This window comes from Moschus berezovskii, chromosome 17 (assembly GCF_049115385.1).
Source record: "Moschus berezovskii isolate FMDL1 chromosome 17, NW_MosBer_1.0, whole genome shotgun sequence".
NCBI lineage: Eukaryota > Metazoa > Chordata > Mammalia > Artiodactyla > Moschidae > Moschus > Moschus berezovskii.
In genome coordinates, this window is record NC_142476.1 from 32775283 (window position 1) to 32799456 (window position 24174).

At 44.9% G+C, this 24174-nt stretch overlaps 1 protein-coding gene across 1 annotated transcript in view; it reads left to right on the top strand.

Annotated features, from left to right (window-relative positions):
- Nucleotides 1-867: 867 nt before the first annotated feature.
- Nucleotides 868-24174, top strand: part of LOC129551344 (protein Cryzl2) — a 35419-nt gene continuing 12112 nt past the window's right edge. The window contains exons 1-9 of the mRNA XM_055419196.2: nucleotides 868-1015; nucleotides 1097-1205; nucleotides 3361-3457; nucleotides 5497-5555; nucleotides 6089-6154; nucleotides 6941-7050; nucleotides 8401-8482; nucleotides 13174-13355; nucleotides 15331-15559. Of these exons, the coding sequence (XP_055275171.2) occupies nucleotides 969-1015; nucleotides 1097-1205; nucleotides 3361-3457; nucleotides 5497-5555; nucleotides 6089-6154; nucleotides 6941-7050; nucleotides 8401-8482; nucleotides 13174-13355; nucleotides 15331-15559 (981 nt within the window). The 5' untranslated portion in view covers nucleotides 868-968. The remainder of the gene's footprint in view (nucleotides 1016-1096; nucleotides 1206-3360; nucleotides 3458-5496; nucleotides 5556-6088; nucleotides 6155-6940; nucleotides 7051-8400; nucleotides 8483-13173; nucleotides 13356-15330; nucleotides 15560-24174) is intronic.

Here is a 24174-nt window from a genome sequence, read left to right on the forward strand (position 1 = left end):
TTGACTGTTTGAGCACATGAGCACATAGCACGTAAATGATGGGGTTACTGGGGTTGTATTTCCCTTGGTTTATGTAAGTCTCAAGGAGTTTGGAGTGGTGGGTTCAGACACATACACATGGGGTATAAAAGATTTTCACAAATGCTGGTCGGGGTCCTTGGCTAAGAGGAGACTCTGCCTTGGGCCCGCCGGTGTAATAAACTGCACTCCACTATCTGCATTGTCCTTCTGAGTTTGTTTCCCGGAAAGCGTGGCTACAACATTATCAGTTACAGGCGTACAATATGATCAGTCAATATTTTTTAGAGTTATTATAAGAAGTTAAGGGAAGAGTTTATATCAAAAGATGTGAGGTCAACAGGGTCAAATGTCCTTTTGAAGCAGTGAAGAAATATTCTATTAACAGAAAACACTTTTGTCTTGGAAAACAGTACTTTGCTAAAAATCAATAATTACCAAAAAAGTTATAAAATGTTGGCAGTATTCCCTGTGCTGTACATTCCATCTTTGTTTCTCATTTACTTTATACCTAGTAGTTTATGCCTCATATTGCCCTTCTCCTATCTTGCCCCTTCCCTCACTTCCACTATTAACCACTAGTTTGTTCTTTATACAAGAACCCCAAGTGTGGGTTAAGCCTCCCGAATTGGCTACCAAAAACGACAACAAAGGTTACTCTCCCGGAATCTAGTTCTATCGACTCTTTTCCTCCCTCCACCCTCCCTCACGGCCGCCACGGGCTCCACCTCCGGGGGGTTCCCCGGGGGCCAGGGGGCTCGGGCGCCCGGGAGAAGCGGCGGGCGGCGCTGCGGGCCTGCAGCCGCCTGCCCGGACCAGTTCACGCGGCCCGCCCGGGCCTGACGCCCGGCGCCCTCGCGCTCTTCCCGTAAGGCGGGGCGGGGCAGGCGGCTGCCGGCTCTCACTGCCTCGCTCCGACCGCTGTCCTCTGGAGGCACTTGCTCTGGGTCATGGCGGCGGCGTGGGGACGGTGCGTGTCTCGCGCATGGCTCCGCAGGTGCGACCTGACTCATCCCCAAACCCCTAAGGACGGCCCCAGTTTGGGCCCCAGTAACCCGACCCTTGTTGCGCTTTGCAGAACGGCCTGGCAGGGCTGCGGCCGAAACTACCGCGCCGCGCTGTGCACCGAGTTTAAGCGGCCCCTGGTCATTGAGGAGGTGGCCCCTCGCCCTGTCCAGCCGCACGAGGTAGGTGACTGGCCCGGCCCCTGGATGCCCCTTCCCCGCGGCCACCACCCAGGACCGCTGGCTGCCCCCCACCTCCCGACTGAGTTCCCGAGTGCTCAGCTCGCGGGGGGCGCCCGTGAGACTGGAGCGCAACTTTCTGTTGGGCTTCTAGATGCGCCCTTTCCTGGATCACAAAAAAGCCAAAGTGCAAAGGGAAGATTGTTCTCCAAAACACAAATGTAGAAGGCCCCAGAGCTGTTGCCTTAGAAACAGAGAATTCTGATTTGCACATGACTTTGCATAACCGCCTGCAAGTTATTGATTTAACACAGATAAATGGACCCCATTCTTTGCTTCCCCTCCTTCAGTTGCAGCATCTAATTATCTGCCCTCCCTCCTCCCCTCAGCCAGCCCTGTATTTCCATGATAATGTGCCTGTGCCCTCCTCTGGTGTACTGCAGTGATTTGGGGTGGGTGGGATTATGTTAGGGTTGTGGGCATCTACCCAGATTTAGGGTGGTGGAAAATGTGGTAGTCACTTTGGCTTTGCCTCTCGACCACCCTGGTGACACTCACCTGGTGTGGAGGGTGAGACTGTCTGACAAGGTGAAACGGGCAGTGAGTCTCAGGGTTGGAGACCACTGGGAGGGGAAGAAATGTGGCTGCAGCCCCAGAGTGTCACTAATGCGGACCGTGGGACTAAATGGATAATTTGGGTGACTGTAGACTAGCAGCCAGCCTGCTTCCTGGGATTCACATGCTGAAAGACATGTTAAGGTGGAGTGGCTTCAGGAATTTACATGTGCTATGCACGTCAGCTTGGAGAAGGAAATGGCAACCCACTCCAGTGTTCTTGCCTGGAGAATCCCAGGGACGGCGGAGCCTGGTCGGCTGCCTTCTATGGGGTTGCACAGAGTCGGACAAGACTGAAGTGACTTAGCAGCAGTAGCAGCAGCATGAACGTCAGCACACGATGTTTGAGACAGTCATTGAGACAGCACACAAACAGCTTGAGAGCTGGGCTTCTTCGTTCTGTTATTTGCCCAGACTGTTGTATCAGGAATTAGCTCATGAGAGCTGGGACTATGTGAGTTTATCCATCATTAATTAGTTTGGAATGGTGCCTGGCATGTGGCCGATGCTTAAAATATTGTTGAATGAATGCATTTTGTTCATAAAATATCTTCTCATCAATATGGTCACCTCTGTATGATATGGGAAATGTAAACAGATAAATGAATGTCACCGATTCTGTCTTAGCCTTCATTTCCTCCCGTAAGTCCAAGCCCTGTTGAGTTGGGTTGGTATGTGACAGTAGTTCTTTAACTTCAGGCTGCATCAGATTTATCTTGTCAAAACAGGTTGCTGGTCCTCTAAAGTTTCTGATTCAGTAGGTCAGGGGCTGAGAATCTGAACAACTAACAAGTTGCCAGGTGACACTGAATCTGGTAGTCTGGGGACTACACTATGAGAACCACTGCTTAACAAGGGCTACAGAAACTGCTGCAGGCCTGCCTCTGCTTTATCTCTGTCATGAAGCACATAAGCTGGGGAGTCTAGTTCTCGCTTCTAGAATTCCTGATTCCCAAAACAGCTGATCATGTTACCCTCTGCTTAAAATCTTTTAATAGCTTCCGTTGTTCCATCTATCCTTGGGTCAGGAAGAACCCTTGGAGAAGGAAATGGCAACCCACTCCAGTATTCTTGTCTGGAAAGTCCCAGGGACAGAGGAGCCTGGTAGGTTGCAGTCTGTGGGGCCGCAAAGAGTCAGACATGACTGAGCAACTAAGCATGCACTGGGCCTTTGCACAGGCCATTGCTTTTGTCTGTGCCGGGCTCCCGCTCCCCCCTTTTGAATAGTTAAATCCTCACAGTTCTTACTTCCCTCAAAGGTCAAATCTCCCCATTATGTGCTTTCACAGCACCATTTATTTCTATTTAACATTATGTGTAGGAGTTGTAGTTTAGCACATAAACTCTCCTAATTATCTGGTTAATGTCTGTCTTCTGTGCTGTACTCTTAGCTCCCTGTCCATTTTGTCTTGTGATTGTGCTCCAGTACTTAGTTCAGTACCTAGCATATAGTAGACATTCAGTGAATATTACAGTATAACTGAATGAGCTTTGTCTCCAGCGATGTGTACTGCTCTGCCTTGCTGCTCTATTTCCTTTGCAGGTCAGAGTTGATGTTCATTTCTGTGGGATTAACTTCGCTGATATTTTGGCCTGTCGTGGTCAGTATCAGGAACGGCATCAACTTCCCTTCACACCCGGTGAGTATGAAAGGGCAAAGTGATTGCTTCAAAAAGAGAAGGTATAGAGACTTTTAAAAGAACTGCTTGATGGACATGTACACACTGCTATATTTAAAATGGATAACCAACAAGGACCTACTTTATAGCATGTGGAACTCTGCTCAATGTTATGTGGCAGCCTGGATAGGAGTGGGGTTTGGGGGAGAATGGATACAGGTATGTGTATATCTGAGTCGCTCACCTGAAACTATCACAACGCTGTTAATCAGCTATACCACAAAACAAAAAGTTCAAAAAAAATCATGATTGGTAAAAAAAAAAAAAAGACCCAAGTGCTTCATGAGTAGTACCGTGGTGGTGTTTGCCTGCTATCCGTGGTGATTCAGATATGTCAGCTTCGGTACTTCTCTGGTGGTCCAGGGGTTAAGACTCCATGCTTCCAATGCAGGTTTGATCCCTGGTTGGGAAACGAAGATCCCACATACTATGTGGTGTGGCCAAAAAAAAAAAAAATCTCAGCCTCACTGCTAATTAGAATCACTAGATTCTAGTGATTCTAGTGCTGTGAGGGAAGGTTCTGTGCCTGTCTTGTTCAGCATTATCCTGCCTGCCCACCCTGGTCCCGTTAGCACTCTTGTATCTGGCTCATACTAAATGCTCAGCAAATACTTGATTGATTGCTTGAAATACAGTTGACAAGCAACGTGACGTTAGTTTCAGGTGTACTGCGTAGTGATGTGACATTTGCGTACATTGTGAAATGACACTACAATAAGTCTAGTGACCATGTGTCCCATACAAAGTTATTACAATGTTACTACGTTCCTTCTGCTGTATGTTACATCTCTGTGGTTTTATTGTTTTCTAGCTAGAGACTTGTACCTCTTAATCCCCTTCACTTACTTCATCCATCCCTCAATAAATACTTTGAAAAGGCATGAATGAACAAATAAAATTTTATGTATTATTACGCTCACCAGAATCCTGATCAGAGTCATCAGTGGCCATGGTCATTCTCTTTTCATTCCTCGACAGTTCCTCCATTTTACTTTCTCACTGAAGGATCATAAACATCTGGTTGCAGCTAAGACTCTCAGTCCTCACAAATACATCCCCCAGAAACCTAATACCAAAGGATCAGAAAGAAGATACAGAGTTTATCCATTTCTTAGTAGGCTGCTCTCTGATTTGCATTATACTCAGTCTGATTGCATTTAATCCCGAGTATGTGGACCAAAGACTCATTTTTGTTGTTGAAATTTATTAAAAGAGATATAAGTATAGTTTGGTGTGTATCTATATATATATATATGTAATATACAGTTATATACTATAAATATACAGCACATGTATATTTTATACAGATAGACACCACTAAGGATACAGTGATTGCAAAACACTTGCAGTGTTTTGGCCTTAGGGCCTTTGGTTATGTCTCAACAGTTGGAACCGGTTCCCTCTGTTTGTATTTGCTGATATGCTGGTTTTGGGGGAAGATGTCTTACTCAATTGAGTTATTCTTCTGGCAGCTCAAGTGGGAAATGTGTGATCATTAAACTCAGAAATTTTGGAGGTAGAGGAGGAAAGAGCAGACAACACCAGTTCATCCGACTGAGCCAACTGCTATATGCATGAATGAATATAGTTTATGTCCTTGAGGGGCCTCATAGTCCAGAAGAGGAGACGTGGGAACAGATAAATACCATATGATGAATATTATCATTGGGGGTGCTGGAGGAGCCCAAGGCCCCAGAGATCAGGGTCGAAAGTACTTGTATACTCATGATTCTCTATTCTTTTGCCCGTTCTTGAAATTTTCATTTGTGTCATGGTATGAATGAGACTGCTATAGCTTTTCAAGTTGTGATCATGAAATCTTAGTTCACTTTCCTGTGTGTTGGGTATAACACTCCTATTCTTCTTCCTGGATGGGGTCGGGGGCGGAACAGAAACCCTTTTGGCTCCAGAAAACTCATAGGACAGCCTGTCGATCAGAGTTTTCTCATCTCTCTGGTACTGGGCTTTACAGATAACCTGATCTTTAAAATTTGTTTTAGGAGTGGAGTTTTCTGGGATGGTATTGGAGACAGGCGCAGATGTCAGCACGGTGAAAGAGGTAAATTAGTTGAATCTAGGGAACTGACGTGTGGGTAACTATGAGAAATAGTTTTTAGCCAGAGAGTCTTGCTTTTCCTGAACTTTGCCAGCAGACACCAAAGGCAGAATGAGATGGAGCGGGGAGAAACGAATTCTGAATTGAGGGAAGGAAGCCTGGCCTGGCTTCGTTAAACTTTTTATTATTAATGAAAGACAGCACCTGGGGTTTTAGTTACTGAAAGGATAGAGAATTCTCAAGTTTCAGTATTTTGTGAGAGAAACGAACACTGGGATTCTAATTCATATCAGTTTTTTCCTTTCTTGGTTCAGTCATCGTCCAAAATGTGCTCAGACTGGCTTGGCCACCTGATGGGGGTTGTGTGAAAACAGCTGAATTATTACTAAGCAGTAACTCTGAGTAGATAATTAAGGGAACCTGTGTCTTACTGGATCAGAAAGAACAATTTTCTTTCTTTTTTGGGTTAATTTGGGAAGGGGTTAAATGGCAAGAGCATACATTTGAACATACCCTTAATGGTCTTTTTCCTTCAGGGAGATCGAGTTATTGGCATGCCTGGCTTTACTGGTATGGCTGAAGAATGCATCATTGACCACAAGGTAGTCCTACTCTTCAATATTCATCCTTGGAGATTCTTTTTGTGCTGTCTTTCATTGCCACCTACCCCTCAGTCCTTCTCCTTTTCCTCTCTTCTTTTGTATTCTTTTGGTTATATTTTGTTTCTCAGCCAAGCACTTCTTTCTTTCAAAGGCTAAACCCTTTTTTTTTGTTTACTTGTTTTGGTGTGACAACCATTGCATCAAGCTTTGTTTGTGTGGAGTGGTTTAATGAAGAAGGGCATTTTGTTTTCTGAGGCCTGGAACAATCGACTGGCTGTCCAACTGGACCATAGTTAGGTGGTTTTGGTAGAAAAACTGATTTGAAGCCTGGATGTAATGAGCTTCCTCCCTGCACCAAGCTTGTGAAAGATAATCCTCCTGGGAGGTAGCCAGCTGGTGTAGGGGTACGGTTGTCCAGGATGTGAATGGTGCCCCCTAGTGGTGGATAGTACACACTTTCTTTTTTTTTTTTTTTTTTTAAAAAAAAACAGTTTTATTTAAGGTAAAATTTTTGTACCATGTAATTCACTTATTATATTAATACCTCAGTGGCATGTGTTATATCCTCTGCAGATTGGTTCCTTCCCGATCCAGATGCCAGCTTTAGGATTTTTGAAAACCGATGTGCCCAAGTCTTGAATTGACCATCGCTTGCTTGGTCTTGACTTCCACTGGGCTTGGTTCCTGACATGTGTTGCCCTTTGCAAGTCAAGTCATAATATATATTGAGCAGCCTTTATGAAGAGGTACAGTGCTTAATCTCTAAGTCACTGTTATCTCTTATAGAACCTGTGGCAGATTCCAGAAAAGGTGTCCCTCCGAGAAGCTGCCGCCCTGCCTATATCCTATGGCACTGCTATTTTTGCCCTGGAGCATCGGGCCTGTACACAGCCTGGGTGAGGACTGTGTCGTCGACAGAGGGATAGATGGTACCTCCTCTAATGCCAGAAATGTCCACCAAGACCATGCCCCTCTGTTCCCTTCCCTGACCCTGTGTACATTCTAAGTCCCTTCGGTTGTGCCAGACTCTTTGCGACCCTATGGGCTGCAGCCCGCCAGGCTCCTCTGTCTATGGAATCATCCAGGCAAGAATACTGGCGTGGGTTGCCATGCCTTCCTCTAGGGAATCTGCCCAACCCAGGGATCAAACCGGGCAGGCAGGTTCTTTACCACTAGCGCCATGTGGGAAGCCCTCCCTGCCCCTTACCTCACGGCTATCTAAGGAAAAGCCAAAGGAAGGGAGTGACCCAAGATTGGAGCCTGGTGACAGTGGGGATACCCTTTTGCCTGAGAGGGAACGGTAATCTGTGAACTTGTCCAATATGAATTTGGAGAAATCTTTCTCTCAAGTCTGACCCCTCTGGAGAGCACTTCTTAGAAAACCTTATATTTTAGAGAGCTGGTTTATTTCAACTCATTTCACGCTGGTTTTAATGGAAGCCTGTGGCATTTGTTTCTGTGAGGCTTGGCTGGGCGTCACAGAAACAGATGCCATAGGCAGGTGACGTGTGGGTAAAGAATCCACCTGCCAAAGCCGTGGACGTGGGTTTGATCTTTGGGTGGGGAAGATCCCTTGGAAAAGGAAATGACAGTCCACTCCAGTATTCTGAAAAATCTCGTGGACAGTGGAGCCTGGCAGTCTGCAGTCCATGGGGTCGCAAAGAGAGCACTGAACACTGAGTGACTGAGCCCAGCACTCACACAGTGGTATTTGCCTCTGTGAGGCTTGGCTGGGTATACTTAACAGGTATTTCAAGCTCAGAGGTGCTGAATTTCTCACTTCACCTGGAGTGTTCACACAGCTTCTTGCTCTTTTCTGAGAGCTCAGAATTGCTCCAGGGAGAGGGCTTAGAAGAGCAGTGACTGGTACGTGATCATCAACTTCTAAAATTTGGCAGTGTTTAGTATGGGAGTGATTTTAGGACAGAATTTAAGAAGCAGAAATTGGAGTGGTAGCGCAGAGGAAGGCTACCACTGGAATGAGGAAGAGGCTACCTAGACAGATTAAGGACCCTCACCTGGGAATTCTTTAAGACTGGACCAAATTAGCACTGAGCTACGTATATAATACGGCCCCAGAGGCTGGAGAGTGTTCATGTATGGGTATGTGCTGATGAAGGGGGTTAAACTAGATGAACTCTCAGTTCTCTTCTTGCTCTAAAATGTCCCATCTTCAGAATGTTCATGAAGTCATATTGCTGAATGATTTTTGGTTTCTTGAGTAGCACTCATCTTTCCCTGCACAGAGAGACTGTTTTAGTGACGGCAGCAGCTGGAGCCACAGGCCTTGCCGTGATAGATGTGGCAACAAACATTCTTCAGGCCAAGGTATTTGCAAGTTCGAATCTCCATTACAAAATATCATACCTCCTGCTTTCAAACATGGAACATATTCCTTTATTTATGTAAAAAAAAAAATCTGGTGTGAGGTATTGGGAATGTTAAGTAGCCTGGAGTAGGGTCTTGCCATCTGTTTGCTTGCAGACTAGTGAGGGGACTGAGGAGTGAGTCTCTTGTGCTTCCAGTTATTAGACCTTGGTAAGATTCAACTCGCCTCACAGCCTCTGAAGATTCTATTCCTTCTACCTGTAATGCTCTAAACTGTCTCCCCCTGAACTTCAAATTTAAACTCAGATGCCTCTGTTTCAGGGGAGTATTCTCTGTCCCTCCTCTCCCTGGGACTATTTTTATGTGGTCTCTGAGCATCCTGTACTTCTCTTTCGTAGTGTGGTTAGCCCTATCGGATCAATGTCTCCTTCCCACTGGACTGTAATCCCCCTCAAGGCAGGACCGGTATCAGTTTGATCCATTATTGTAATCATAGCACCTAGCATGGTGCTGAGACCATCGGAGGCACTCAATAATTATTATTATATTGTGAATTTATTTACTTATTTGGCTATGCTGGGTCTTAGTTGCAGCGTGTAGGCTCTTCAGTCTTCATTGTATCCTGCAGGATTTTTTGTTGTGACATGCGTAACTCTTAGTTGCGGCTTTGTGGGGTCTAGTCCCTCGACCAGAGATCAAACCTGGGCCCCCTGCTTTGGGAGCGTGGGGTCTTAGCCACTGGATTACCAGAAGAATTCCCTAAATAATTATTTATTGAATGAATGAATAAATACATGAAAGAAAGACCCGATTCTCTATATGGGCTTTTCTTAGAGGCTGTGAGTGTCAGAGAAGAAGCATTTCTTGGAGAAAGTAGACATTTACACTGACATTTACAGTTGAATAGCGGAAGAAGAGAAGGGAAGGGAAGGCCATTTAAGTCATGGCAAGACAGAGACATAGGTACTAACATGATTCATTCAGGGAATGGCAAACAGCATCTGTGGAGCAAAGAATGTGGGGAATGGTGGGGGGTGACTCTAGAGAGGTGGGGAGAGATAGGATCATGAAGCGCTGAGGAATCTGAACATTTCTTGGAAACTCTTAGGAGCTATTGAAGATTTTGCAGAGGAATGACATGATCATCTTTGCATTTTTGCAGAGTTCACTTTGGTAATGATGGGGATGAGGGATGGGGCAAGGTCAGGGGGTCAGGGGTAGTCTGGAGGCAGTAGGGCAGATTCTTGGAGCAATTGAGGCCAGAGGTGATGATCCTAGAAACTGGGCACTAGAGGTGATGATAGAAAGATTTGGTGACTGGAGAGCATCCTGATACAGTTGAAGGAACAAGGACTTTGAAGTTGATCTGCTATGTTGTGTTTAGCTGCTCAGTCGTATCCGACTCTGTGACCTCATGGCCCATAGCCTGCCAAGCTCCTCTGTTCATGGGGATTCTCCAGGCAAGAAGACTGGAGTGGGTTGCCATGCCCTGCTCCAGGGGATCTTCCCAACCCAGGGATCCCGCTTGCAGGCAGATTCTTTACCATCTGAGCCACCAGGGAAGCCCTGAATTTAGCCTGACCTAGGTGCAAATTCTAGCTCTGTCTCTAGCTTAATAGCTTCAGTCACCGCGTTTGTACAATAGTGCTTTTCTCATAGTGTGGCTGTGGGAATATTGAGATCACATGTGTCATGTACCAGTCTGAGGCATGGTGTGTTGGGGAGGATCCTTTAAAAAGGGATCCTGTTATTATCAGACATTGAGTGGGAAGGCACAAACTTGATGCCCTTAGAGATTTGCTGTTTGTCGGGCCTGAGAACCTAGGAGGAAATGGTGAGCTCAGTTTTGGATGTGCTGAGTGTGAGGTTCCTCTGGAGCCTAGAGGCATAAAGATACTGTCCAGGTTTGGTGATAATTGGACTGATCTGGAATTTCTCCAGGTGGCAGCTCTCTTTTCTCACATTGACTCTCTTTTGGGAAGGACATGTGAGTTCTGAAACTAGTCTCAGATACCAGGAGGCTCCTCATGGGATATTAACACATTCACACTCAAAATAAGGGCTTATAGCACCTCTCTTAAGGGGGAGACCAAAATTAGTCTCATTGTTTAGAAACACTGACTATTTAACATTTCTGGGAAGACAAGACTGTACTGTTTGTTTTAAATAGATACAAGAAGTTAAGTAGAGAGAAAAAATTGCTTTAATTCCAATATTTAATCCCAGGAGACGTGGATTCGATCCCTGGGTCAGGAAGATTCCCTGGAGGAAGAAATGGCAACCCACTCCAGTATTCTTGCCTGAAAAATCCCATGGACAGAGGAGCCTGGTGGGCTACAGTCCGTGGGGTTGCAAAACAGTCAGACGCAACTTAGTGACTGAGCACGCATGCATGTATTTTCTTTAGCAGGAATAATGGTTTTAAGCAAAAGCAAACAGTCAAAAAATAATGCGATCATGTTACTGCTCAGAACATGTCATTTTGATAACACCTTCCATTCACAGCATCTCAGGTTGCTTTCGCATTGCCTACACAGCAATTATCTTACCCTTGGTCCTCACAGAACCCATGAGAGATGCGGAATGGAAGTGTTTATTATCCCTATTTCACAGATAAAGAAAGTGAGGCACCTGGAAAGAAAATGATTCACAGCAAGCCTCACTGGGACTTACAAGGAATCCTGGAGTTGGAATCAGGTGCCCGACCCTAGCCTGGTGTGTGCCCACTGTGGTACTGTGTGTGTTTTCTGCTGTGCAGTGCAGCTGTTTGAGGGTTCCACTGGGGAGCATTTGAGGGTAACTTTTAGCTTCAAATAGTTATGGGTGAGTCTGGACTCTTTTAAGGGCACAGATGTTCTTGGGTGTTTGAATGCACATTCTGAATGTCACCTTGAAGTCAAAGAGCTTGGGGTGGTGGAGGCCGCCCAGTGAACGGCACCTCTAGGCAGTGCTTCAGTGCCTGAAGCTTTTCTGAAGACTTCCAAACCTCAGACCTCCTCACAGTATGGCCCACAGCCACCTATGTCCTCTTTGGCAGGCTGTAGGCATGGCTTTCTCCCAGCTCGAAGGAGTGGGCTTTGGTAACAGTAGCATTGGATTTGAATAGTTGTTCTACCACCTGCTTAATTACAGGATAATCCTGGCTTAATTACTTAACCTCTCTGGGTCAATGTCTCCATCTTCAGAACGGGACTAACTGTAAGTCCCCCATAATGTTCTTATGAGGTTTAAATAGAATAAATAATTGCCTATGTTTAACAATAGATTCAATTTATCTAACACTTTGTTTCCCAAGCGCTTATTCCTTTTAATTTTAAAAATATATCTTAGTTTATGGATGGGGGTAACTGAAACTTAGAGAAGTTGGTAGGTAATACAGACAGATGTTAAAAGAATAAACTCTGGAGATGAATTACCTGAGTTTGGATCCTAGTTCTGCCTCCCATGAGCTGTGTGGCCTTGGGCAAGATACTTCTATTCAGTTTCAAAATGGGGATGATAATAGTGTATATGTTATTGGGCTATTAAAATAAAATGAGTTATTAATATATGTAAGGCATTTAGAATAGTGTCTGGCACAGAGTAAGCACTATGTAAGTGTTAGTTCTTACTAAGTAATTTGCCTTAAGTAACACAGCTAGTTAGTAACAGAGTCAGGATTTGAACTCAGGTCTGTCCAACTTCAAGCTCTTTCCACTGAATCATGTTTTATCCCCTGAGAAGCCCTTCCTGATCTTCTAGCTCTAGGTCAGGTGCCTCTAGCTTGCACTTTGGAGCCCTCTGTGCTTCCCCCATCATACTGCTGGATCATGCTTTCTTGGCTCCAAGCTTGGTATTTAGGTTGTATGCTTACTATTTGTGGAGAAGGCAATGGCAAGCCACTCCAGTACTCTTGCCTAGAAAATCCCATGGATGGAGGAGCCTGGTAGGCTGCAGTCCGTGGGGTCGCTAAGGGTCAGACATGACTGAGCGACTTCACTTTCACTTTTCACTTTCACACATTGGAGAAGGAAATGGCAACCCACTCCAGTGTTCTTGCCTGGAGAATCCCACGGACGGGGGAGCCTGGTGGGCTTCCGTCTATGGGGTCACACACAGTCGGACACGACTGAAGTGACTTAGCAGCAGCAGCAGCAGCAGCAGCTTACTATTTGACTCATAATGGGTACTCAACAAATGATGGGCTTTCCCTGGTGGCTCAGATGGTAAAGAATCCACCTGCAATGTGGGAGACCTGGGTTCGATCCCTGGGTTGGGAAGATCCTCTGGAAGAGGCATTGCAGCCCACTCCAGTATTCTTGCCTGGAGAATCCCCATGGACAGAAGAGCCTAGTGGGCTACAGTCCATGGCGTTGCAGAGAGTTGGACACGACTGAGCGACTAAACACAGCTATAAATAGTGTTTTAATTTTCATTTGGAGAAGACGTTGTGTCTCCTGAATTATTTCTTAGCTAGACCCATTGAGCTTCCAGGGTTCCTGGAAATGTGGACCCGGTTGTCAGTGGGGCATGGAGAGGCCAGTGCATTGATGCTGTGTGATGGGCTTGCTGTGTTGGATTGAGGCTGTTGCTAAGACGGAGGTCACATTGGTTTCCTTGATCAGCACCCTTTGTTTGGAGGCTGGGTGGGTCAGGTGAGCCCCTCTTGCTCCGTATTCTGGACCATCTGAAGTGCTGTGTTCTTCATGTAGGTAATAGCTGCAGCCGGAAGTGATGAAAAGTGTCAGCTGGCGATGCAAAGGGGGGCACAGTCCAGCGTGAACTACAGTCGGGGCAGCCTTAAGGAGGCAGTGGGGAAGCTGGTGGGCAGTGGCGGGGTGAACGTGGCCATTGACATGGTGGGAGGAGACATCTTCCTGGAGGCTCTCCGCAGGTAGGTGAAGTGGTTCTCCTGGGTGGGCTAGACTGGGGGCTCTGCTGAAACCTTCCCAGACCTCTGGCTTCCTTCTGGCCTTGCTGCTTTCTTGTTTTTGCTGCTCACTTTTCCTGTGGGCACTGGCATCAACGGGAACAGCTGAGTGGGTGGGTGAAAAGGAATAGAAGCAGAGGGAAAATCAGGAAATGCTTAAATGTAGCAGAAGCAAAATAGCCAACTGGAAAATATCCAAAAAAAACAACCACAGACTCTCTAGTTGGCAATATCAAATGCTTTAGAAAATTATACATGTGTTAAATTCAGCTCTGCCTGCACCCACTAGCTACTTTATATACATGATATGGGTGATTCTTTTTTTTTTTAATTAAACTTTTTCTTTTGCATTGGAGTATAGCTGATTAGCAATGTGATAGTTTCAGGTGGATGGCAAAGGAACTCAGCCATATATATACACGTATCCATTCTCCCCCAAACTCTCCTCTGTGGGTAATTGTAGAGGAGATCATTGTTTGGATGTTAGAATTACTGGGGTGGCAGACCCCCAGTTCACTACGCACCAAGGGAGAGTCTCTTTTGATCTTACTGGTTTCCAAAGCTACCACCAGGGTAGGTGTCTTCTTGACTTGTTTTATTAAAAAAAAAAATCACTGGAGATTTCATGGAACTGTTGTATCTATACTGATTCTCATTCTGTTTCAACCAGGAAGTCTGCAGTGCTCTGATAGTGTTAGCTTCATTTCTCATGTCATCCTGGCAAGCATAGTTTTGTGCTTTATCTTAGTTTAAAGGAGAAGCAGCAGAGAGAGCAGCTTGCCCACAGAAGGGATCCGTGTGGTCCCCTTACAAGACTGGTTAGTTCCTCTGGCTCCTTACTGTCTTCCTTGCTTATGGCTTATCTTTATCTTTTCCTACTGAGAAATCCGAACTGGTGCAGAATGGTTCCCCCCTGCTAGTTTGCAAGGTTGAGAGGAATTCCCAACTGGGGATTTAATGCATGTTGCTTTTTTTTGGTTAATTGTGGTAAAATACAGGTAACCTAGTAGTTAACATTTTAACCATTTTAAGTGTACAATTAAACTTGTTCACAATATTGTGTAAACATCTCCAATACAAACTCTGTATCCATTAAACAACTGCCTGCCAACTCCCATAAGCTCTATTCTATTTTCTGCCTCTCTTAATTACTGTCCATTGCTTTTTCTTCCCTCATTCTGTTTTTTATTGTGGTAAAAAGTATATAACAAAAGGCTTACTATATTAACTGCTATAAAATGTATAGTTCAGTGGTGTTAAATATATTTACATTGTGAAACAGGTCTTCATGACTTTTTCTTCTTGTAAACCTGAAATTCCCTACCCATTAAATAACTTTCTTCTCCCCTTCTCCCCAGCCCTTGATAATCATTATTCTACTTTGCTTCTTTAAATTTGACTACTTTAGATACCCCAAATAAGCAGGATAATATGATATTCATCTTTCTGTAAGTGGCTTGTTTCACTTACCGTAATGACCTTAAGGTTCATCCGTGTCTTAACATGGGACAGAATTTCCTTCCTTTTTAGGGCTAAATAATACTCTACTGTGTGTATATAACACCTTCTGTTTACCAATCCATCAGTAGATGAACATTTGGATTGTTTCCACCTCTTGGCTTTTATAGATAGTGCTACTGTAAACTTGACTCTTCAAATACCTCTTTAAGACTCTGCTTTCAGTTCTTTTGGATATAGACTCAGAAGTGAGATTACTGGGTTATATGGTAGTTCTAGTTTTGAGTTTTTGAGGACCTCCATGCTGTTTTCCATAACATTTGCACCATTTTACAATCTCACCAATATTTCTTGAGGGGTCCATTTCTCTAAATCCTTGCTAACACTTATTTTCCATTTTATTTTTAATAGTAGCCATCCTAGTGGCTGTGAATGTGCATTGTCTTTTATAATCTTTGTTTTTTCCTCCTTTTCCCCTCAGCCTGGCGTTTGAGGGCAGGATCGTGGTGGTAGGTTTCGCTGGAGGAAACATTGCTTCTGTACCAGCCAATCTTCTGCTCCTGAAGAATATTACTGCCATGGGGCTGTACTGGGGCAGATACCAGCGCGAGAACTTTCCCATCTTCTCCAGAAGCCTGTCCTCAGCGCTTCAGTACTGCCAGGAAGGGCGCATCCAGCCACACATTGGAGAGGTTTTTAAACTGGAAGAGGTGAGGTGCTCTTGTGTTCCGTTGTTCAGTTGTGTTTGACTTTGTGACCCCCTTGGACTGTAGCCCGCCAGGCTCTTCTGTCCATGAAATTTTCCAGGCAAGAATACTGGTGTAGGGTGCCATTGTTTCCTCCAGGGGATCTTCCTGATCCAGCAGTTGAACCCGTGTCTCTTGTGTCTCCTGCATTGGCAGGTGATTCTTTACCACTGCACCACCTGGGAAATCCCTGAGACACTCTTAAGGGATGTGATTGAGCTAGTCAGTCAGTTCACTTGCTCAGTCATGTCCGACTATTTGCGACCCCATGGACTGCAGCACACCAGGTTTCCCTGTCCTTTACCAGCTCCCAGAGCTTGCTCAAAGGTATGTCCATCAAGTCAGTGTTACCATCCAGCCATCTCATCCTCTGTCGTCCCCTTCTCCTCCTGCCTTCAGTCTTTCCCAGTGATGTAGCTAAGACCAGGAAATAATGTGTCAAACTACAGGATAGTTTCTCTCTGCATGCGTGTGTGCTAAGTCACTTCAGTCGTGTCTGACTCTTTGCGACCCTATGGACTGTAGCCCACCAGGCTCCTCTGTCCATGGGATTCTCCAGGCAAGAATACCGGAGTAGGTGGCCGTGCCCTCCTCCAGGCGGTGGATATTCCCCACTGAGGGATCAAACCCTGGTCTTCTGCACTGCAGGCAGATTCTTTACCATCTGAGCCACCACCATGGGAAGCCCTATTTTCTCGCTAGATACTGTAAATCTTCCTTATATGGAATTAAAGGGTGAAAACACAGTGGGGTCTCACAGGCTGCAGAGTCATAGGATTTCTCTCTGTCTTGTAGGTTGTATAGTTGTATACTCAGGCTTAGTAAGTCAGAAGGAAACTGAAACTGTGAAGGCCATGAAGGAGCTGGATTTTGAGGGCTCTGTCTACATCACTGGTGTCTTAAACAGAGGGTTGTGATAGTACTTTAGAAAATGATTTACTGGTGTTGATATGAACTCTGAACTGCACAGCATACAAGTTTAAAAAGGAAGCCCTTCATTTGACCTTTGGTTTTAGAATACAGGCTCTTTTAAAGTACAACTAGATGACCTAACCTGGAGTTCTGTGAACAGAACACCAAATCACGCTCGGTATCGTATGACTATAATTCATCCATTAGTCACTGTAGTTAATTTTGTTGGCTATTCAAGCCCTTTTTACACTCCTTTATAATCCCATTAATGTGTCTTAAAGGTCCGCCAAAGTGTAATTATGTGTATACATATGCAATGTAGTTGTAAATGCAAATCTGTTAGACATTCACTGTGAAGGGTTTTTTTTTTTTTGGACAGTGCTGCATAACTTGTAGAACTTTAGCTCCCCAGCCAGGGATTGAACCTGGGCCCTGACAGTGAAAGTGCTGAGCCACTGGACTACCAGGGGATTCATGCAGTTGGTTTTTTTTTTCCTTAATATGTTTTACTCTTCAAAAGACTGTTCTGGTAACTCTGGTGGAGGCGATGTTTTGTTCATATGCAGATTAGTGGAGCCCAGGCTGCCAGGTTTCATTCTCTCCAGCCTTCCATTTTTATGTTTTTCTTATGATGAGATGAGACACATTCTTCTCAAGCATGGTTTACTTTCTTCCTGATCTTTTTGGTATGTCAGTCAAGAAGGTAATGTTCAGTGGTAAAAAGAGAACCTTATTGGCCATCAGAAAACTGGTTGGATTCTGTTTCCAGCTTTGTCCCCATCTATTTGCAATTTTGTGGAAATTCCCTCACCTTTCTGATCTTTACTTTCCACATCTGTAAAGTTGAGGAGTAGGCATTTCCTTGTGGTCCAGTGATTAGAATTTGGTGCTTTCACTGCTGGGGCCCAGGTTCAATCCCTGGTGGGGGAACTAAGATCCCATGAGCCACGTGACATGGCCAAAAAAATGTTGAGGGATAGTATCTGTGGCTTTCAGTTTATACTTCCGAGCCATATTCTGAATGAGAGTGAGCTGCTTGGCTCTGGGTCTCCATCTCTGCTGGGACCTCAGTGAAGTGAAGTGAAAGTCGCTGAGTTGTGTCCGACTCTTTGTGACCCCATACAGTCCGTGGAGTTCTCCAGGCCAGAATACTGGAGTGGGTAGCCTTTCCCTTCTCAAGGGGATCTTCCTAACCCAGGGATCAAACCCAGGTCTCCCGCATTGCAGGTGGATTCTTTACCAGCTGAGCCACAAGGGAAGTCCAAGAATACTGGAGTGGGTGGGCTGTCCCTTCTCCAGCAGATCTGGAGTTTTGATTCCCAAACCAGGAATCAAACAGGGTCTCCTGCATTACACGCAGATTCTTTACCCACTGAGCTCTCATGGAAGCCCCGGGACCTCAGTACTGCATGTTTTATTTCTCATGTTCATGCTTTTCTTTTCAGAAAAGGTTTTGTGGCTTAAAAACTTGAAAACCATCAGTTTAGAGAATTTCTGTGTCCCTTTCCTCTTTTATTATGTGACTTGTAAACTGAGGTTTGCTTTACCTGAGGCTCATATACACCTGTTGATAGAGGATAAGAACAGTCAGGCAGTAGCCAAGTGGAAACATGTGCTGGTTTGAGCTGTTTCTTCTCTGCTTTGACGTGTTCTAGGTACTGCTCAGGCATGAAAGAAAGCTAGAGGTGGATTATTGTTTTAATTACCCACACTGAAATTCTTTCTTCTCTTCAACACAGATTAACTAATTATGAACAGTTCTCAGCTTCCATTTGCCTTCCTTTGAGATGAGGACTCTGCATGTAGGATTTTTCTAGTTCTTTCCACTCTGCTGACCTTTCTGTTATTATCTGTTCTCCGAGGCCATGTTCCCTAACACATTTCAAGCATCTCATTCACACTCTTGTCCATTTACTATTTCTTCCCTTTCTTCTTCTTTCAGTATGCAAGCTATTTAGAATAATAGTAATAATGGCAGCTCATAGACAGTAGGTGTTTATTATGGGTCAAGAACTGTGCTAAGCACTTTACAAGCATTTTCTAATCAATCTTCACAACAAACCTTTGAAATATGAACAATCTTTTATCACATGTTACAGATGAAGAAATCAAGACTTGTAAATGGTAAGAAACCTGTCCAATGACATGTAGTAATGATAGACCTGGAATCTAGTTCAGGTATGTCTCTGACTCTGGAATCAGAGCTCCTTGAGGTAAGGTCAAACTCTGTCCTTAAACAAATCAGAAAATTTCTTCTTAGAAACTGTATCCTAGAGTATGAAGTTTATCCATCTGTTATGGAGGCATCTATGTGAACAAACTTATTGTTAAAGTGACTAGGAGTCGTGAATTTTTAAAATGAATATTAATGAAACTATAATTAATTTCACTAAACTTTAAAGCCTGGGTAATAATTTTTTTTTCATGTAAATCAGTTAACATATTGGACACATTTGTCAGAACCTGCTTGGGCTTGGAAAATGACCATTGTACTTGTATTTCTATAATACCAGAGATATCAGTGCTTCCCATCTTATATTTTCTCCTGAATATGTGGAATATTTGTTTGACCTTGATAGTTGATGTTAATATTGTTACTGACCAGAGTTCTTGTACTCCTTAATCAATAGAAATTGATAAGAGGCGAGAGGAAGAAATCAGGCAAGGCTTTGCAGAGACAGCAAAAAAAGGAGTAGTTGACCTTACTCACTCCCTGAAGTGGGGCAAACTGGTCCCTCAAATGGGGTGAGGGTAGGGTCAGGCTGGAGAGCTTAGGTGGTCTGCCCACTCTCTTGGTGGTGCCGTTTGCAGGGATCATGCCGCAGCCCCCTGCTTTTGCCCCCAGCACCTCAGAAGTGGCAGGCAGGTTTTTCGTATTTTTGTATCATGTTATTCATAATTTGCCCCAACTGCACATGTGTGTAGTTATTTTATTTTTTAAAAGAATATTTGCCTGCTCTATGTCTTAATTGTGTCACGCAGGATTTTCAGTCTTTGTTGCGGCATGCGGGTTCTTTAGTGAACTCTTATTGCGGTATGCAAATTCTTTGTTGAAGCATGCAGGATCTTTAAGTTGCAGTATGTGAGATCTAGTTCCTTGACCAGGAATTGAACCGGAACCCCCTGCTTTGGGAGCATGGAGTCTTAACCACTAGAGCACCAGGGAAGTTCCCATGCAGTTATTTTTAGTCCCTTCCAGTTTCTTTGTGTTCTGTTGCTCGAGGGGACGTTTGTCCAGGTGTAAGCACCACAGCAAAGGGCCCCAGCTCCTAATCTGTTTCAGCATGATCAAATATTTTGTATCATAGCCTTTTTAGTAGGCATCAGGTATGAACTTCTGTTACCCTCTCTACTTCTCCTTTCAGTTCAGTTCAGTCGCTCAGTCATGTCTGACTCTTTGCGACCCCATGAATCACAGCACGCCAGGCCTCCCTGTCCCTCACCAACTCCCGGAGTTCACTCAAACTCACCTCCATCGAGTTGGTGATGCCATCCAGTCATCTCATTCTCTGTCGTCCCCTTCTCCTCCCGCCCCCAATCCCTCCCAGCATCCGAGTCTTTTCCAGTGAGTCAACTTGTCGCATGAGGTGGCCAAAGTATTGGAGTTTCAGCTTCAGCATCAGTCCTTCTACTGGTAATTACTAGTTCCATGTTTGTCATTCCCATAGTCCATAAACTCCATGGCGGCAGGGACCATGTGCTGTTGCACCTCTGTGTCTCCGGATTCTGCCAGGTACACAGTATCTGTCGGATGAAGGATTGAGAGTGTGGGGCTCTAGGGTCAGACCACCAAAGCTCACACCCTGGTGCTGCGGCTTAACTGGCTGTGTGGCTTACATCTTTGTGATTTAGTTCCCTCATCTGTTGGGAGGGCAGTAACATACCCAATGGTTGCAGGAAGGGGGGCCCCTTTCAGGGCCCCAAAGTGGACTCTTGCCTAACACTCAGAAATTAATTGTCTGAGGAGATACAGGTGCTGACAAAACAAGAGACTTTATTGGGAAAGGGAGCCTCTGTAGAGAGCAGGAGGATAAGGGAACCCAGAAGAACTTCTCTGCCACTTGGCTTGAAGTCTTGGGTTTTTGGTGATGGGATTAGTTTCCCGGTTGTCTCTGGCCAATCATTCAGACTCAGGGTCCTTCCTGGTGGTGCACACATTGCTCAGCCAAGATGGCTGTCAGGGAGGAGGGTTCTGGGAGGTCATAGGACACATGGAGTCTCCTTTTGACCTTTCCTGGATTCTTCCGGTGGGTGGTGGCTTGTTAGTTCCGTGTTCCTTACCAGAACTTCCTGTTGTAAGATAACTCACACAAATAATGGTTACGACATTTGGCACCACCTGGCCAGGGTGGGTGGTTGCAGTCAGTGTTTCCCCTGACACAGTGTCCTAGGGTTGACGATTAAATAAGATAATACACATAAAAGCACATAGCACACATGTTTAAAGGAAAATGTCTAGTCATTATCAAATAAACAGAGTTGAACTTTTTCAGTCCCTGAACTGTAACACTTTGCATTGACACTCTGTGCATAATAAGTCACTTCAGCCGTGTCAGACTCTTTGTGACCCTGTGGACTGTAGGCATCCAGCCCCTCTGTCCATGGGATTCTCCAGGCAAGAATACTGGAGTGGACTGCCATTCCCTTCTCCAGAGGATCTTCCTGATCCAGGGATCGAACTCAGGTCTCCTGCATTGCAGGCAGATTCTTTACCAACTGAGCTACAGGGAAGATCTCTAACCCACACAAACCCACAATCAGCCAACCCATCTGCCCTAGGCCTTGGCCACTTATCACACTTCTCTTGTCCCTGCAATGATGCAGCCCAGGGCCCATCCCTAGGGTCTGTCTCCTGACGCTGTTGACTATCTCATACTTTCCCAAGTATAGGGCTGATCTTAGGCAAGGTCACTGCTTTGTTCATCAGGGAGCTGCTGAAGCTCTAGCAGAAACCAGATGCGGGGCTCTGGGTAACATTGTCCAGAAGTGTGGGGGAACTCCCCCGCAACTGGACAAGCTGGGACAAGTGAGAGACCGGAGATAAATCACTTGCCTTTCCTCTTTTCCTGATGGCTGTTTGTATGTGCCTTGGGTCCTATACTGCCTCTCCGGAGAGGCCCCATGTGGACAGCAGGCAGCCGCATCTGCCCCTGAAGCGGTGAGCAGTTCGGGATTGGTAACACTCATCTTGTGCTTCCTCTTCCTCCTTTCTTGATTCACCCCAGTTCCCCTCATCCTGCCGCACTAGCACTGCAGTGTAGCATTAGAACGTATGTTTTGATCAGGCTGTATTTTCTAGGGAACCCATGCTGACACTTAATATTGAAAATTTATTTATTTTTGTGTTTAATAATATATGGCTTGACTTTTTTTAAAAGTCAGGTTTATTGAGGTATAGCTGCATATTCAAAATCCAAAATTGCATATTCAAAATTCTCCAAGTCAGGCTCCAAGTCAGTTCATGTGAACCATGAACTTCCAGATGTTCAAGCTTCGAAAAGACAGAAGAACCAGAGATCAAATTGCCAACATCTGTTGGATCATTGAAAAAGCAAGAGAGTTCCATAAAAACATCTACTTCTGCTTTATTGACTACGCCAAAGCCTTTGACTATGTTCAGTTCAGTTCAGTCACTCAGTCGTGTCCGACTCTCCGCGACCCCATGAATCACAGCACGCCAGGCCTCCCTATCCATCACCAACTCCCTGAGTTAACTCAAACTCATGTCCACAGAGTTGGTGATACCATCCAGCCATCACAGCAAACTGTGGAAAATTCTGAAAGAGATGGGAATACCGGACCACCTTAACTGCTGCTTGAGAAATCTGTATGCAGGTCAAGAAGCAACAGTTAGAACCATACATGGAACAATGGACTGATTCCAAATGGGGAAAGAAGTACGTCAAGGCTGTATATTGCCACCCTGCTTATTTAACTTACATGCTGAGTGCATCATGTGAAATGACGGGCTGGATGAAGCACAAGGTGGAATCAGGGTTGCCGGGAGAAATATCAATAACCCCAGACATGCAGATGATACCGCCCTTATGGCAGAAAGCAAAGAAGAACTAAAGAGTCTCTTGATGAAAGTGAAAGAGGAGAGTGAAAAAGCTGGCTTAAAACTCAACATTCAAAAAACTAAGATCATGGCATCTGGTCCCATCACTTCATGGCAAATAGATGGGGAAACAATGGAAACAATCAGAGACTTAATTTATTGGGGCTCCAAAATCACTGTCAATGGTGATTGCGGCCATGAAATTAAAAGATGCTTGCTCCTTGGAAGAAAAGTTATGATCAACCTAGATAGCATATTAAAAAGCAGAGACATTACTTTGCCAACCAAGGTCTGTCTAGTCAAGGCTATGGTTTTTCCCGTGGTCATGTATGGATGTGAGAGTTGGACTCTAAAGAAAGCTGAGCACCGAAGAATTGATGCTTTTGAACTGTGGTGCTGGAGAAGACTCTTGAGAGTCCCTTGGACTGCAAGGAGATCCAACCAGTCCATCCTAAAGGAAATCAGTCCTGAATATTCACTGGAAGGACTGATGCTGAAGCTGAAGCTCCAATACTTTGGTCATCTGATGCAAAGAACTGACTCATTTGAAAAGACCTGGATGCTGGGAAAGATTGAAGGTGGGAGGAGAAGGGGACGACGGAGGATGAGATGGATGAATGGCATCACCGACTCAAAGGACATGAGTTTGAGCAAGCTCTGGGAGTTGGTAATGGACAGAGAAGTCTGGCATGCTACAGTCTATGGGGTATCAGAGTTGGACACGACTGAGCAACTGAAGTGAACTGCATTTAGTAGTGAAAGTTGCTCAGTCATGTCTGACTCTTTTTGACCCTATGGACTGTACAGTCCATGGACTTCTCCAGGCCAGAATACTGGAGTGGGGATCTTCTTTCTGCAGGGGATCTTTCCAACCCAGGGATTGAACCCAGGTCTCCTGCATTGCAGGCGGGTTCTTTTACCAGCTGAGCCACCAGGGAAGCATATAGTAAAACTTGTTCTAACTTTGACAAACATACATAGTCATGTAAGCACCCCCCTGCAGTCAAAATGCAGATCATGTCCGTCACTCCAAAAAGTTTCCCTGTGCCCCTTTGTCATCAGTCCCCTCCTCCTACCCTTGCATCACCTGGAAACCACTGATCTGCTTTCTCTCCCTGTAGTTTTGTCTTTTGCAGAAGGTCACATTAATGGAATCATATACTACTCAGGCTTTTGAGTAGTAGTGTCTTCAACTTTGCAAAATGAAGTTCATCCATGTTTTCGCCTAAGTCTGTAGTTTTTTCTTTCATTAGTTAGTAGATATTTGATTATTTTCAATTTTTGGTGATTATGAATAAGTTTTTTATAAATGTTCATGTATATTGTTTGTATGCAAAGATCCATCTAGTCAAAGCTATGGTTTTTCCAGTAGTCATGTATGGATGTGAGAGTTGGATTGTAAAGAAAGCTGAGCACCGAAGAATTGATGCTTTTGAACTGTGGTGCTGGAGAAGACTCTTGAGAGTCCCTTGGACTGCAAGGAGATCCAACCAATCCATCCTAAAGGAAATCAGTCCTGAATATTCACTGGAGGGACTGATGCTGAAGCTGAAGCTCCAGTACTTTGGCCACCTGATGTGAAGAACTGACTCATTTGAAAAGACCTGGA